The 15,478-nt window shown below is 39.1% G+C and overlaps 1 protein-coding gene across 4 annotated transcripts in view; it reads left to right on the forward strand.

Annotated features, from left to right (window-relative positions):
- The first annotated feature begins 2,634 nt into the window (after positions 1-2,634).
- Positions 2,635-15,478, forward strand: part of PCLO (piccolo presynaptic cytomatrix protein) — a 331,372-nt gene continuing 318,528 nt past the window's right edge. For 2 of the 4 annotated variants that reach the window (XM_090135232.1, XM_090135235.1), the window contains exons 1-2: positions 2,645-3,182; positions 8,821-10,060. In XM_090135232.1, coding sequence (XP_089991358.1) covers positions 2,953-3,182; positions 8,821-10,060 — 1,470 coding nt within the window. In that variant the 5' untranslated portion in view covers positions 2,645-2,952. Of the gene's footprint in view, positions 3,183-8,820; positions 10,061-15,478 lie in introns of all 4 variants that reach the window. The other 2 variants (XM_090135236.1, XM_090135228.1) reach the window with 2 other exon arrangements.

Genomic DNA, 15,478 nt, shown 5'->3' on the forward strand with positions numbered 1-15,478 from the left:
AGCATATGTAGTTTTTATCAGTAAGCACCAGCAAAACTCCTTCCCTGATTTTAATTGTTTTCCCAAGGAATTTTAATGTTTTGTTCACACTTGTTTTGTCTGCATCTATATCTGACATACACCATCTGTTTTTCAACTGAACATGATTTCTAGATGTGTCAGTGCTCTAGTTACCTATTTTATCTTTGAATAAAGAAACTTTTTCTAATTTATTATTATTTTTTTGTTTGTTTTAAGAAAAATTCCATTTGGAAATGTATTTGTCACAGAGTTAACTAGATCAATTTATGCCCGTGACAGGGGGCAGTAGGCCCCTGCCCTCCCCACCCCCTGCCTGGCCCCACAAAATGGGAAGGAAGGAAGGGGGAAAAAAAAACAGCAGCAACAATCTATGGAGGTAAACTTATTTTACTAACTATGATATCGGAATGCAAGATAACACAATATAATACAATCTAATTAAAATTGAGACTAATAAATCAAATAAGATAGGAGAGAGAGTTCCCGAGACTGAGTCAAACCTGAAAAGCTTGGGACGGCTAGGAAAGCACCCTCCAGCACCCACTGCCAGGCAGTAAGAGACCGCCCCACCCGGAAGGGTCAGATCTCATGACTTGTGTAATGTATAGGGATAGGTACCTGGAATTGGAGCATTAACACTTTAATTCCAGTACATGATGTTTTGATGTGGAATACTGAAAACCAAAAAAACATAAAACCATGACAGTATTAAACTTCCAAACTTCCTAACTAAAGAACAGGAAAGCCACTCTCCACAGAAGATGTTTAAATATATATTTAAGTATATGTGAATGCTTACATTAGTATGCATCATAAAACCAAATGTTTTCAGCTGAGATCTCTCTTTCCCCATCTTTGTTATGTATTTGCCTTTTTTCATGCAGCACCACTTGGCACATTTTTTCATATGTAAGTACACAATATTCTTACATGCTAAATGAATAAGTATATGTGCATTTGTGTATATTTGCCTCCAAAATCCCTTGATCTTCACTTCACATGCCAGGTAAATCTGCCTTCGTCCAAGCGTGTTGTGTGACTCCTCTTTTACAGGCCTCTGGGATGTTTTTACCTAGAAACCCATATGAACAGTCATCCATTTATACTCATGTTATGCTTCTCCACTTAGAGAATTTTCCCTGTGTGTCTTATTGTGTTCTTCTGTGCTGTTCTTTTGAAATGTAACTTAAAAGTCACTTGAGAGGGAAGTAGTAAGCCTACAACTGCTCTTGGTTTCATCATTTATTGTGAACCAGTACTGTAAAAAAAAAAAAATGTCTCTGTTGAGATATAGATGTTCTATAAATATTTGGATGGCATCCTTCCAGAAGTCATATAAAGTGTTGACCAGCTTTACAGAAAGACAGTAATGGTAATATAAAAGTAAACAAGTAAGAACACCAAATGTTGTCACATCCTTGTTGACAAAACAATTGATATTTTTGAAGATCTACCTCATTATTTTGAATATTCCAGTGTGTTGGCTAGAACCAAAATCTAGTAAGATCTCTAGGGAGGATTTGGCTATAGGAATAAATAAATAAATAAATAAACAAATAAACAAATAAATAAATAAATAAATAAATAAATAAATGCCCCCAATAAAGGGGATGAGAAAGGAAGAAACTGTAAGGTACTTAGTGGCTTTTTGACATGTCTTTTATGGGTAAGATTTGACCTCTAGTCTCCCAAGTCCCTTAGCCAAGCAGCAAAGCATTTGGGAATGAAACATTGTTGAAGTAGTATAGAGAAAGATAAGAGTAAGAGAGCAATTAGACCATTCGGACGTGCAGAAGCTCATGGGACTGAGATGGGCTGGATCAAAGGAGGCTGAGAAAGATGGCTGATGCTACTGCAGAGTCACTTTCTATCATTTTCAAAAGGTCATTGGGAAAGTTTCCTAGTGACCAGAAAAAAAAACAAAAACAAATGTTGCACCTGTTTCCAAGAAAGGCAAGAAGGAAACCCACCAGAGGGCCTCTATCCAGCTAGCCTAATTTAGCTGGTTCCCTTTCTGAAAAGGCTACAAAGCAAAACCTCTTAGGAGTTCTATCCAAGCACATGAAGGACAAACCCTGTTCCTAAAGTAGTAGGTACTTAACAATAAGTCACACAAATAGGTGTCCAGACTGGTCTTGAATGTCTCCACAGAAGGAGACTCCACAGTCTCTCTAGGCAGACTGTTCCAGTGCTCTGTCACCCCATATAACTGGAGCCAAATTAGAGAGCTCTGTGCTGAGCATGAAAAATAAACATAACCATCAGGCTCAGATGGGTTCTTGTTAGCAGGCCGTCCCTCAGCGGGCTGCAAGGTTACTGGTTGCACCTTTGGGACAAAATTTCTGTTGTTTCCTTCAATGATGTGGAACACATCTCTGGCAGCCCTGTGGATAAAACTGAGGCAAGTGATGGATACATTGAAGTACACTTCAGTGTATCTATGGGCTAGGAGCCTGGTAGGCAGGAGCAACAGGCTGGCAGGGACACGACAACATAGAAGCAAGCATAAAACCTGGTATCTGGGGTGTAAGACGCCTGCGGGATCAGCACCTCCCCACAGCCCGCGCTCTGAGCACGCTGCTGCCGAGGGCGGCGGTGGCTTTAAAGGCCGCGGCGCGGGGCAGGGCGGGGCGTGGTGTGCGCGCGGGGGGAGCCGCGCGGAGCATGCGCTGCGTGGGGCGGTGGAGTGCGGCGCGGTGCGCGGGTGGTGGCGCCGCTCCTCCCTGGCAGTAGGCAGCGAGCCCGGCCCCGCCGCGCCTCTTCCTCCTTCTCCTCCTGCTGTTGCTTCTGCTCCTGCCGCCGCTGCTGCTGCTGCTGGCGCCGCCGCCGCGCGGGGCCGTGGTGGCGGCCGCGGAGCTTTGAGCACCGGCCGAAGAGCGTGGCCCTCCGCCCGCTTTGCTGCCGAGGGGAGAGCGGGGAGCCGCGGCGGCCATGGGCAACGAGGCGAGCTTGGAAGGAGGCGAAGGGCTCGAAGGGGCGGCGGCGGCCGGGGATGGCGGCGGCCCCGCGGCCCCCTCGCAGAGCCTGGTCCCGGCCGGCGTGGAGGCGGACCTGAGCCAGCTGAGCGAGGAGGAGAGGAGGCAGATCGCCGCTGTCATGTCAAGGGCGCAGGGGCTGCCCAGAGGGAACCTCGCCGGCGCGGAGCCGCCTCCCATGCAAAGGCACGCACGGAAAATCGCCCTTCTCCCGCTCTTCCCTTCCCCCTTTCTCCGTCTCCTCGCGGTGGGGCGCGGTGCGATCCGGGCCCGCGGCATCGGCCCCGCGTTCTGCTGGCTGAGGGAGGGAGGCAGCGAGGGAGGGAAGGGGGCGGCTGCACGAGCGCTCGGATGGAGCCCGCACTCCACTGCTTTTCCCAGTCCGTTGGTTTCTAATAATATCGGCGGGTCTCCGTTCCGGTGGGCTGCGCCCTCTCCCCTCCCGTCGCACCGTTCTGTGTCTGGGTAGGGGGAAATCTGCGGGCAGCGTTTGGGTTTTCTGGATGTATGCCTCAGGGGGTCGGGGTGCCCACAGCTCAGGGAGCAGGCAGGAGAGTTCTGATGGGTTTTATAAGCATCTCTCTATGGGAAAGGAGGTTCTTGTTGAATCTTTCAAAGCTTTTGGGCATAATGCATTTGCTATCCATTACTCCTCCAGTTCTTAACCTCTGCATCCCTCATTTGGCTTCATTAAATAGTCATGGATTGAGGACTGTACCAGTCATTCTTTTCCCCGTTATTTTCCCTCTGCTTTTCTTGAGGGCGAAAAGGAAGGCAGGAGAACAGGTTTAAATTGATTGCTGCAGAATTCGGCGATCTGGGTGCTGGTGGCTTTCCCTCATTATGCATCTGTGAAGACTAGGTCGTTCCCTTCCCCTCTCCGTCCTTATCCCAGGGTAAATGCGCTGCCCGAGGTGCAACGAGCTCGGTCGGGTTTTGGTGCCCGGTGCTGGCCTTCCCCGCCCAGTTCCCGCAGCTCGGCCCGCACCGCTGTCCGTGGTCCTGAACTCGCTGCCTTCTCGTGCTCCGGGCCCGGCGTCTCGCCCGGCTGGATGGGCTGTTTGTCGAGAGAGGGTTGTGGAGCAACCTCCTTTACCGTGCAAAACTGTTCCTGTTGAGTCTGTATAATATCAGGTTTAGATTAATGAATTTTAGATGATATGTCAGGTTAGTGGGATCATAATCATTGTTGGATACAGTACTGAATTCACTGGGATTATACCTAAGATTAATATTTATATTTTAGTTGGGAATGAAGTCGTCTTGCATACTCATTAAGCATGTAATAAAACTATGTAGTATTTAATTTTCTGTGTATTTCTGGGCTTTGCCCAGCTTCCGTAGATGTTACTAGGACAAAAAAAAAAAAAAAAAAAAAAATCTTACAGATCAGTTCTGTTGAAACAAAGCTTAAAATTTTCTTCTGTATACAGCTTATGTATAAAGACAAAGGTTTTCTTTCACACTAAGCTTCCTAAATAAATATCCCTGAGGGACTATAGAATAGGCTAAAATGTGAATATTTCTGCATTTGTAAATTTCTACTTTCCTACAAACACTTTTTATCATTTTGGAAACTCTTTTCCTCATATTAGTGTACTGTACTTTCAATCTTTTTTTAAAGTGTACCATAATTAATGTACCATTCTTTCAATTTAAATTAAAGACAGTCTATATTTGTGAAATACTGCCTTTTTGCTTTCTGGTAAAATTGGCATTTTTACTCCTAAGTCAGTACAGTAGCCTGTCATCTAGCTTTCCTTGGGGATTTGTAGTGATTCCTATCATAGTATCCTTGTGCCTGTTATAATGTAATGAGGTTACTGCTCGTCTCTGCTCTTATGGCTTTACTTGCTTGTCTTGCATACTTGTCTTTGCTGCTGGAATTTGCTAGTAATGATGGGAGTGACTACTAAGAACTTGATCAAACCCCTTGGAGTCAGACTTTTAACTCAAGTAAAGAATTAACCTGCTGAGGCTCAGATTCCCTAACTACAAACTTTTTTCTTTCTTTTTTTTTTTTCTTTTTTTTAAGTTTGCATGGAAAATACTTCTTTAACAGTGGCCTACAAGTGCTGCTGCCAACAGTTTTTTGTTTTTTTCTTTCCTCTAGTGTGGCTATGCCAATCCAAACATTAAGTGATTGAAGTGGTGATCAAAAGAGGAATTAAAAAAAAAAAAAAAAAAAAAAGGATATTAAGACATCTAATTTATATAACCATGTATTTTGCCAGTGTTTTTTTCTCTTCTTCTTTCCCATCTTGTTATCTGGATTTTTAAAATTTTAATATTATCTGTTATCCAGTTTACTGGATGCTGATAATTATTTCCTATTCAAAACACTTCCTGTCCTCTGCCAAAGTGAATTGGAAGGGTGTTTTTTTTTTTTTCTTCAGTATTTTATTCTGTTGATTCCAGGCACATTTTGTAATGCTTAGTACCTATAGAAGTCATTCCATTCTATTGTCCATCTTCCAAAAAGACCCTCTAGTTCAGGAAGTTTAGTTTAGGTTGATTTTCATTTTTTTTTTTTTAATTACTTTGTATGCTTGTTCTGTTTGTTCTGCCTTCATTGAATGGTCTTGTAACTATGTCAGTGTCCACTAGCTGAGGAAATGTTCCACTGCAAGGAACAAGTGACCAGACTGAATATATGAACCATCTAATGTAACTGTTTTTATTTTGAGTAGATAGCTGTTGTGTTGTTTGTTTCAGTTCTGTAAGTTGCTTACACCATACAATAACAAAAAGTCAGATGCATTTGGAGAGAAAATTCTAAGAAGCCCTGATTGAATGTCACATTTATATAAAAAAAAAGGTTTGATGTAATTTCCAATTTTTGTAATTTTTGTTAATGATATCATTTTTTAAAGTCAATAAAAAAGAAATAAGTTTTCAGGGCTACGCATAAGCTTGTACATATCTTCTGTGTGGTAATTTTACTTCTCTTTAAAATTATTTATACCAGTGAGTGCTACTAGGACATGTCTTTAGAACAGTTTTTATGGTTATGGCATAACGAACTGGACTAATAGTCTTTTGTTGAAACTTTTGCTTAACTGCAAATTAAGCTTTGATTTGCCTATAAAACTCATTTAAATGAACAAAGATGAGCTCTGTGAATCAAGGCCAAGTGAGGAGAAACATAGCAATGAAAATGAAGGAATTAGGTGAGGAAGAATAAGATGATTTTGTTTGTTGGATTTGGACTAATGGTGATTTCTTTTTTTATGGATCAGAAGGTTTAAAAAAAAAAAAAAAGAAACCTTCTGAAAAAAAAAAAAATATATATATTTTTTTTCCCAGAGAATTTCTAATTCTGCAGTTTCATTAAAATTGTTCAATTCTGTCATTGCACTGTCTGTTGGTTGTAAAGCGGTATTAGAAAACAAGGCTTCAATTTCTAACTACCTAAAAGTAAAGAGATTAAGTCCTGGCTTTTGACAGAGGTAATGTTTCTCGGGAAGCTTGTCTTTTCAAGGCTTTTTCTTCCATTAGTTAAGCACGCTCTGTCTCCATCACTTAGAAATACTGCTACATAGAAAAACAAGACAAGTCTGTTCTTGAGAATACACCAGCATCAGATTTTTTCTTTTTTTTATTCAGTAGATTCAATGGGTTGTAATCTCATTTTAAGTTCTGACATCTGAACAGGTGGAAATTTATGGATCACATTATTTTGATAAAAATTAAAGCTGAATGAGAACTCCATGCCAATAGGAACTGACAGTTGTTTATTCTTGTTAATGTCCTAGTTCAATTTTTATAAACAGTTACTTTCTTCTTCCACTTTCACATTATAAGGTTTGGTTGTGGTTCCATGTTTTCTGACCTGAATTTATTAAAACTGTTGATTAAGTACTGTTGATCCTTTTTTTTTTTTTTTTTTTTTCCCCTCCTGTCTGTTTTGCGTTGCTGACTGATTCTTTTCAGCAATTCCAGATGTGAATGCTGGAAGTGTACCAGAGTACCACTGATTCAATAGTTGAAATGATTTCCCTTAGCAAGTAGTACTTATTCAGATAAGTCTAGAGTGCTTATCTAAATTGCAAGAAACAAAAAGACAGACCTGCCTGGCTTCTAATTAAACTTTACAGTTGTTTGTTTTCTCTACATAGCAAAAATGCCAAATGTCTAGTGGAATTAAATTATCACTGGACTTCTGTGAATTATCCTCATCATGAATAATGAGCTAACAAACGTTTACTAATGTCAGTGGAAACACACCTGCTCCATTTCTTGAGTTGCACATTGAGATTGTAAACTTCTCACATTTAAGGCCAAGAATTTTTCAAGAAGTGGGAAAGAATAAATGGAGGTATGGAAAGCTGGAAATATAATTGCATGTGAAAATCGTTAGTTTTCAAAAACAAACAAAAAACAATAACAACAAAAAACAAATACCAAACATAAAGGATTATGATAAAATCACATTAGAGAATTAACAATTGTAGAAATTGCTACTACTTAGACATTAGTATTTTGCCATTATTAGGTATGCAATGAAAACTCAAAATATTAATCAGCATTAATAATAAGTCCATTGTAATATTAACAGTGTGAAATACAGTCTTCAGTGTATCCTGTATGTATTGTTTTGTAGTCTTCTGCTAAAAGTCTTAATAGAAATAATAATAATAATAAAAAAGTTACTGCATAGTTTGCTCATGGAATGGAATTAAATCCAAAAAGTGATTGTTTTGGTATGAATGCCCCAAAAGAAATGTAGTGTCTTCAAAAACAAGTTCACAGTTAAGTGGATCTCTCAAAGTGAGAACTGAAAATTTTATAGTTGCAACACTGCTGTGGTACTGAAGGAACACCATATCTTCCAGCAAAAACACAGTGATAGCAGTGAATAGAATATTTTACTACATCCTTTGGCAACAGCACTGCATGCAATATGATGTCCTTAAGCTGCAATTGAGTATAGCAACAAATAGAATACCATGCTGCATATAACAACCAACATGATCTTGACTGTAGTTCCTATTTTCTTAGCCTTCTTTTATCCTTTATGAAAACAAAGCAAATTGTAACTGTTAGAAAATAGTTTTATTATTGATGGGCAATGTGAATTTTTGGAGTGATGCTGGGAGGAGGCTTTTTGATAGTTCTATTTGAAAAAAGAAAGCTTTGATACATACTCTATGTACTGTCACCTGTTTCATCTGGTTGGAATATTCTGAGTAATGAGTGGATAGGTGGTAGTGAAAATATTTCCCTGCCAAAAACAGACAAAAAGAACCTGTGTATTTCTGAATGTACCTGGATTTTTAGGAGTTTTAATTCTTGCTGTATAGTACATTGTAAATATATCAAAACTTTGTAAAAATAGCCAGAATATAAGTACGTAAGCAGTTACTAGTATGTGTGTTTTTTTGTGTGGATGGCTCTGCTTTGATCTGCTAATTCTCCAACACGTTTCTTTTGGTCGTCTTTGTCTCCCAGTGTTTGTATCCCAAGGGCTGGAATGGAAAGTTAGTAGTTTGGATTTAGGTAAAATAGGAGTTGTAGCTCTGAATTCTTCATCATTCTGAAGAGAAAATTATCTGGTTAAACACAGTTGCTGTATGAGATTATTTTCTAAGTAAGACACTTTGTGAATTAATATTTGCATAAGCCCTTATAGAACAATAATTTTAATTTAAATACTTATTATATGCACTCTGTTTTAAGTCTTGGAATTGCAGACACTTGAGCACCTGAGGATCTTCACATTGTTACCTAAGCATTTCTAGGGGCACAGATACAGATTATTTTAACTATTTTTTTTTCCCCAATAGCTTGCGTTGTTTTAATTTATTTCACTTCCTTTCTGCAGGCATCCTGATCTTGATACAACCTACCATCCAAGGCAAGCAGGTAAGCCTCCAGATCCAGGACCAGGTTTAAGTAAAAGCAGAACAGTAGATGTGCTGAAGACAGAACAACGAGCACCTGGACGGAGTCCCTCTTCTATAAGTCTAAGGGAATCAAAGTCCAGGACTGACTTTAAAGAAGATCAGAAGCCAAGTATGATGCCCAGTTTTCTTTCAGAAGCCAATCCATTGAGCGCAGTCACTTCAGTTGTGAATAAATTCAATCCTTTTGATTTGATATCAGATTCAGATGCAGCCCATGAAGAAGTTGGTAGGAAACAAAAGGTTACCCAGAAAGAGCAGGGGAAACCTGAGGAGCAGAGGGGTCTTGCAAAACATCCATCTCAACAACAGTCTCCAAAGCTAGTTCAACAACAAGGACCTGTCAAACCTACCCCTCAGCAAACTGAGTCTTCCAAACCAGTGCCTCAGCAGCAGCAACCTGGGGAACCAAAGCAAGTTCAGAAACCAGGCCCTAGTCACCCAGGAGACTCTAAGCTTGAACAAGCGAAACAACCACCCCAGCCACGTGGACCACAAAAATCTCAGCTCCAACAATCAGAACCAACAAAGCCTGGTCAGCAACAAACTTCTGCAAAAACTTCAGCAGGCCCAACAAAGCCATTGCCACAGCAACCAGATAGTGCTAAAACGTCATCCCAGTCAGCACCTCCCACAAAACCATCATCACAACAGTCAGGACCTGTAAAACAACCATCTCAACAGCCAACAAGGCAAGGAGGTCCTGTAAAGCCATCTGCCCAGCAAGCAGGGCCTCCTAAACAACAACCTGGATCTGAAAAGCCAACTGCTCAGCAGACAGGACCTGCAAAACAACCACTGCAGCCTGGATCTGGGAAGCCACCTCTGCAGCAAACGGGGCCTGTAAAACAAGTACCACCACAGGCAGGGCCTACAAAACCATCTTCTCAGACTGCAGGTGCCACAAAGTCCTTAGGACAACAACCAGGACTTACAAAGCCACCAGGCCAGCAACCAGGGCCTGAAAAGCCCTTGCAGCAAAAGCAAGCCAGCACAGCCCAACCTGTGGAATCCACCCCAAAGAAAACCTTTTGTCCTCTTTGCACTACCACTGAGCTGCTGCTGCACACGCCAGAGAAGGCCAATTACAATACATGCACACAGTGTCATACTGTAGTCTGCAGTCTGTGTGGATTTAATCCTAACCCTCATATAACAGAGGTGAGTAACTCTTAAACTGATGTTCATTACCAGAGCACAAAATTAAGTTTCCCTTCATTATGCCGAAACATCAGATTTGTTACAATGCATTATAATCACCATTCAAGGCCTTAAAGAGTTCAGAGAAATAATCATGCTATTTAGGAAAATGCCTACAAGGAACAGGGGATCACAGGGGTTGTCAGGGATCTCAAGAAATCATCAAGTCCACTCCACTAAAGCAGGTACCCTACAATAGGTTGCACAGGTGGGTGTCCAGATGGGTCCTGAATACCTCCATAGAAGGAGACTCCACAATCTCTCTGGGCAACCTGCTCCAGTGCTCTGTCACACTTACTGTAAAAAGATGAAAAAGAATGTAATGGCATAATGAAAAGGAAGATAATGGTTCACTGCTTGTACAGTCTTTAGGAATATGTTATCGTATTTTTCATATAAAAAAAAGGGGAACACCACTGTGAATTCTTAAAAATTTTGCTTGATTTTAAATAAATTCTTTTCTTTGTTTAAAATCAGACAATAGTCATGTGCTAATACATTCATAAATACATAAAGTACTAAAAAGCTGCGTAAAACACGTAAATAACTAAATAAACAACTGAATATAAAAATGACTACGTCCATAGGTCCACTGTGGGTTTCAGAAAAGGACCTGGGGTGGATTTGCTTTGTAACTGCATTGGAGTTCATTAGCTGAAAGTCTGAGTCATGAATTTTGACTCTGTGATACTCTGGTTGTTTCATTCTTGTGTGTGCTAAGGGATCTCTGTGGACTATTTCTAACTTTGATTACTATTCTAGCTGTAATTATATAGCATAGAAATGGTGTAGAAACTAATATTAGTACTTGAAATGAGCTTGCCTTAGCCTGATATATTTGCACTAGCTTGATTTATGTGCTCATACATGTATATGGACTTGATTTGCTGTGCACAGGAATAAAGCTTCATATGAAGATATGATAACTTATTTCTTGAATGTCTGCCTATACATTCCGATACTCTAATTTTCATTTTGTGATACAGGTTTTTTCTGTTTGCTTTGTTTTTCCCCAACAACAGCAATTTTATCAGTTCATAGAAATTGACCTGATGGTAAAGAGTAACCATAAAAAGCAGCCAGAAGGGGGGCTTGGGGAGTTTGGTTTTGCCTTCCATTCAGCTAAATTAATACCAAAACAGATGGCAATAGGAAGAAGCGTATAGACATTATTTTCAGTCTGACAAGTATCCCTAGATTTAAAATCACAGAATTGAAGCATCACTAAGGTTACTGGCGGCTGGAGGTCATGTAGTCCAACTTCCGGATCTAAAAACAGATCACATAAAGCAGATAGTTCAGGAGTGTGTCCTGTCCAGTTTTGAGTATTTCTAAGGATGGAGACTGTATTTCTTGTTTGATGTGTATTGCAGTGATTTAAGAATACTGCTGTTTTGTTAGATTGCATTTCAGTGTATGTTTATTAGTGATATTTTTTGGTTGGCACCTGTTAACAAACAGGTAGTTTTTTGCAGCTGGTAATTATTTGTTGATTTGTTGTTAAAATTGTCAAAGTTAAGCCTGAAAGATTCAGATAGCACACTGAATTGTGTATTCTCTTGTTGGAATTTAGTGAAATTCAGAATTGAGATTGCAGATGTACTGGACTCTGAGAGACATGACTTGAGCAAAAATGTCAGAGGAACTGCAAACAAATTTGGAGAGTATATTATCAATTATATATGATATAGAGGGGAAAAAAAACAACAACAAAAAAGCCACATTATTTTAAACCTGGAACTCTACTGCCCAGCATGTCATTCTGGAGAAAGTGGAAAAAAAGATTTATTATGTTATGAACAAGTAATATTATCACATTGCAAGGAAACTTTTTTAAGAAAATAATGTTTTTTTAGACCAAAATTTCTTAGATTTATTTCTGGATGCTGATTTCTACTTCCTTAGTGGTTTCTTACGATCTCTCAGGGCTCTGAGCTCAGCTTCCTTTAGGAACTTCAGATGTTCTATGGAAATGATTGACAAGTTTGGTATGTTTAAGCGAAGTGGATTTGAAGAAAGAGAAAGAAAGGGTGTTTATGTAAAAAGATCTCAAAGTAAATTCTGTGAAGCTACTAGTTTTTGAAGTGGATACTCTGTGTGTGAAATTCAGGGCTTTAAAACAATAAATACAGCTGCATTTAAGACTAACTGATTACATACATATGTAAAAGCAAATTTGCATTTCATATTACACATTGAAATAAACACAGGATATGCATTTATTTCATGATGAAAGCTTTTTAGTAAATGGAGGTGTTGGACATCTAATTTATTCAGCTATTACTTCTAACTCCCACTCAGATTTTTCTCATTTGCTCAGCTTTGCACCACCAGCTGTCTTGGTGAAACTTCCTTGTGGGTGTCCTGCTCCTATCTTCAGTGAAGTGCAATGAAAATCACATCTGACTGTGTTATTGAACAGTTGGAGCGGAGTAATAGAACCTGTTCTGGCAGATAAGAAAATTTGAATCGCTTCATCTGCAAAGGTTCCTACTTGAAATATTCTCAAACGTTTCTCCTTTGAATATTTAGATTTATTAACAAAAGTTTATTCATAATAATTCACACATTTCTTCCTGTCTAGCACAAAACCCATGATTTTGTCTTAGCTGTCAATTCTCTTGACTATAGCGTCTTCTCTTTTGGTTACTCTTACTTTGAATCCTTCTGAAACATTACTGAACAAAAGTCTTTCTCTTACTCACGCAGTTACTGACTTGATCTTCTCTTACTGTTACATTTTGACCTACCCCGCTATCTTTTTTGCCAAGTTTCATGATTCTGTAATTCTGTTGTTGCCCTTTCCATGCCCTTTTTAGCCTCTATTTTTATTGGTTTTGTTTTTCTGTCTTAAAGCAATACTTCCAAAGCAGAGTTGAGAGAGTAAAAGGCATTTATTTAGAGAAGGAGTGATATTACATCTTTTTTGACATTTTCCTCTATACAGCTGCTTGAACTACCACCTTAAATTCCTTGACATCTTGTAAGTTTTACAGGATAGTTTTGTCTTCACAACTAGTAGAGTGGATTCATTCTCCAGAGTAAATCTTTTGAAGTTTCTATATTCGGTATTTCTAGCTGATTCTGGTAGGAATATCGTAAGGTATAGAAACTGTCTAGGAAATATTTACATGCATTGACAAACCATTGTGGAAAGTACTGAGTTTTTGTTGTTGTTGTTGTTGTTTTTTGTATTTGTATTCGCCTTTTTTATTGTCTGTATAAGATGCAGTAGTACATGCACTAGATCTCTTTGTATTCACTAGAGATGACTATGGAACTCTGAGCAGAAAGTGATACTTTACTGCCACAAGGTCAGATCCTTTGAACTGTTTTTCTGAACCATCTGACATTGCTGTCCCCGTAGGGAAGAGGAATAGGCTGTATCTTGGTTTTGCACAGCGGTCCAGAGAGAAGATACGCCATACATAATGTGTTCAGTAACATGTCTCACTAATCTGTCTAGGTATTTGTACCTCACTCATCACCATGGCACGAGTGCCTAGCAACAGTTGCATAAAGTACTGGGGAAAATTATATAAACAGGTTTATTGATTGGTACTCTGTGCCTTTTTCCTTTTACGTACGTCAGAAACTTGTGGAAGGTGTGTTAATTTTATTACAGGATGATAATTTTTAATTAAAAAAAAAAATCTGTTTTCCTAAAATTATTCCTACCAGCCATTAGTATCAGAAGCCAGCACTAAATTTAAAAGGATTCATTTGAGTAGATGATCTGAATTAGGAGTAGGCTTTCTGAAATGAGCAGGGCCATCTGAGAGACTATCCATTGGGTTAAACATTTATCTGTTTTCTGATGAAGCTAGGCAAAAAAGCACAAACTGTTATAGATAAACCTAAGCGACCAGTGCACATGTTTGATAACTGAGGTAAGTTTTAAACTGTGAACTAGTAAGAATCATAGAATAACCCAAATTGGAAGGGGCTTATAAGGATCTTAGAGTCCAACTCCTGGCTCCACCTAGAACCACACAAATTTCTAAACCATATGTCTGAGAGTGTTGTCCAAATGCTTCTTGAACTCTGGTAGCTTGGTTCCATGTCCATTGCCCTGGTGAGTGTGTTGCATTGGTGTCGTCATCCTAGCTGATGGCTTCTAGTAGATTCCCACAATGACATCCACTTTATTTGCTTGTCCCTTCATCCTTACCCACAGGATGAAGTGTCATCACTAACTGCAATCTCTGTACAGGCAAGCCTGTCCCTCATGTACTGCCTTGCCTGCACTGCCTCATTTCAGACCACACAGAATGTTTTACTGGTCTTGGTCCCTCTCTGTCTCCCCGTTCCTCTTTCCCCCATTTCAACATGAAGTATGAAAACTGTTTGTTTGTTTCTTGAGTGGAGGAGAAGTGGTGATGTCAATATTTTTCTCCTTTCAGTAGAACTAGGAAATTTCCCTATCAGTTGCTCCAGGTACTATACTCTTGATATTTTCCTTTTTCTTTCTGAAGCCATTTTTATGTACAATCCGACTGCATCCATTGGTAACTTAAGAGTATAATAATTTGGTTCAGATGCTCACAATTATTTTTGTATCTGTTTTTATTAATGTGCTACATCTCCAAGTATCCTAAGCAGTAGTAAATGCTTGGACATGAAATGTGTTCAGGAACTAAAGAGAATTTAAGCAGAAGGGCATTAATTTTCCTCAGTTATTATTATTAGCTTTTACAGGGAAATGAACATGTAATAATTTAAAGCACTACTTAAGGAATATGTCTGTTATTCCTGTGGTGAATTCAAATAAATTTTGGTTATACTTGTAATAGAAATAAGAAAAACAACTGTGTAAATCTTTGCAGATAATATGATAGTGAAGGAAGTTATTGTTTGAATTCACATATTCCAATGCAGTTTAGTCTAGGCACTGCTATATTGTATTAGGGTGTATGAACCAGGATGCAACATAGCCTGGAAATGAGATATAAACAGAAAGGGATCTGTGGTGACTTTGAATAGTAGCATGTCACAAAGTATAAGATTTTTTTATGTTTTATTATGAAAAGAGAAAAGAACTTCTCAAATTATTAATTTAGATATCCACTCCTAAGTATTGCAAAGTAAAGCTAGAGGTATTCTGTAAAAAAGGATGGAGTTTAGTCTGGATGTACACTGATCAGAGGGTAGATTCAGACAAGCCTTGTTTAGTTGGTGGTCTTATAAAGATTATAAAAATCTGGCGTACATTTGAGTGAAATACTTCTGTTGCTTCAAAGAGTACTACTCACACTGCAATTTTGGGGATGAAATTAAGTTGGAATCATTCTTTTATTTCTGTCCCTAGTACAGAACACTGTGTGTGGAATACTCTTAAACATGCTCCCACATAATTTCTCTTCGAGAATATTGCTTGCT

This window comes from Phasianus colchicus, chromosome 1 (assembly GCF_987193195.1).
Source record: "Phasianus colchicus chromosome 1, bPhaCol1.hap1.1, whole genome shotgun sequence".
NCBI classification, from domain to species: Eukaryota; Metazoa; Chordata; class Aves; order Galliformes; family Phasianidae; genus Phasianus; species Phasianus colchicus.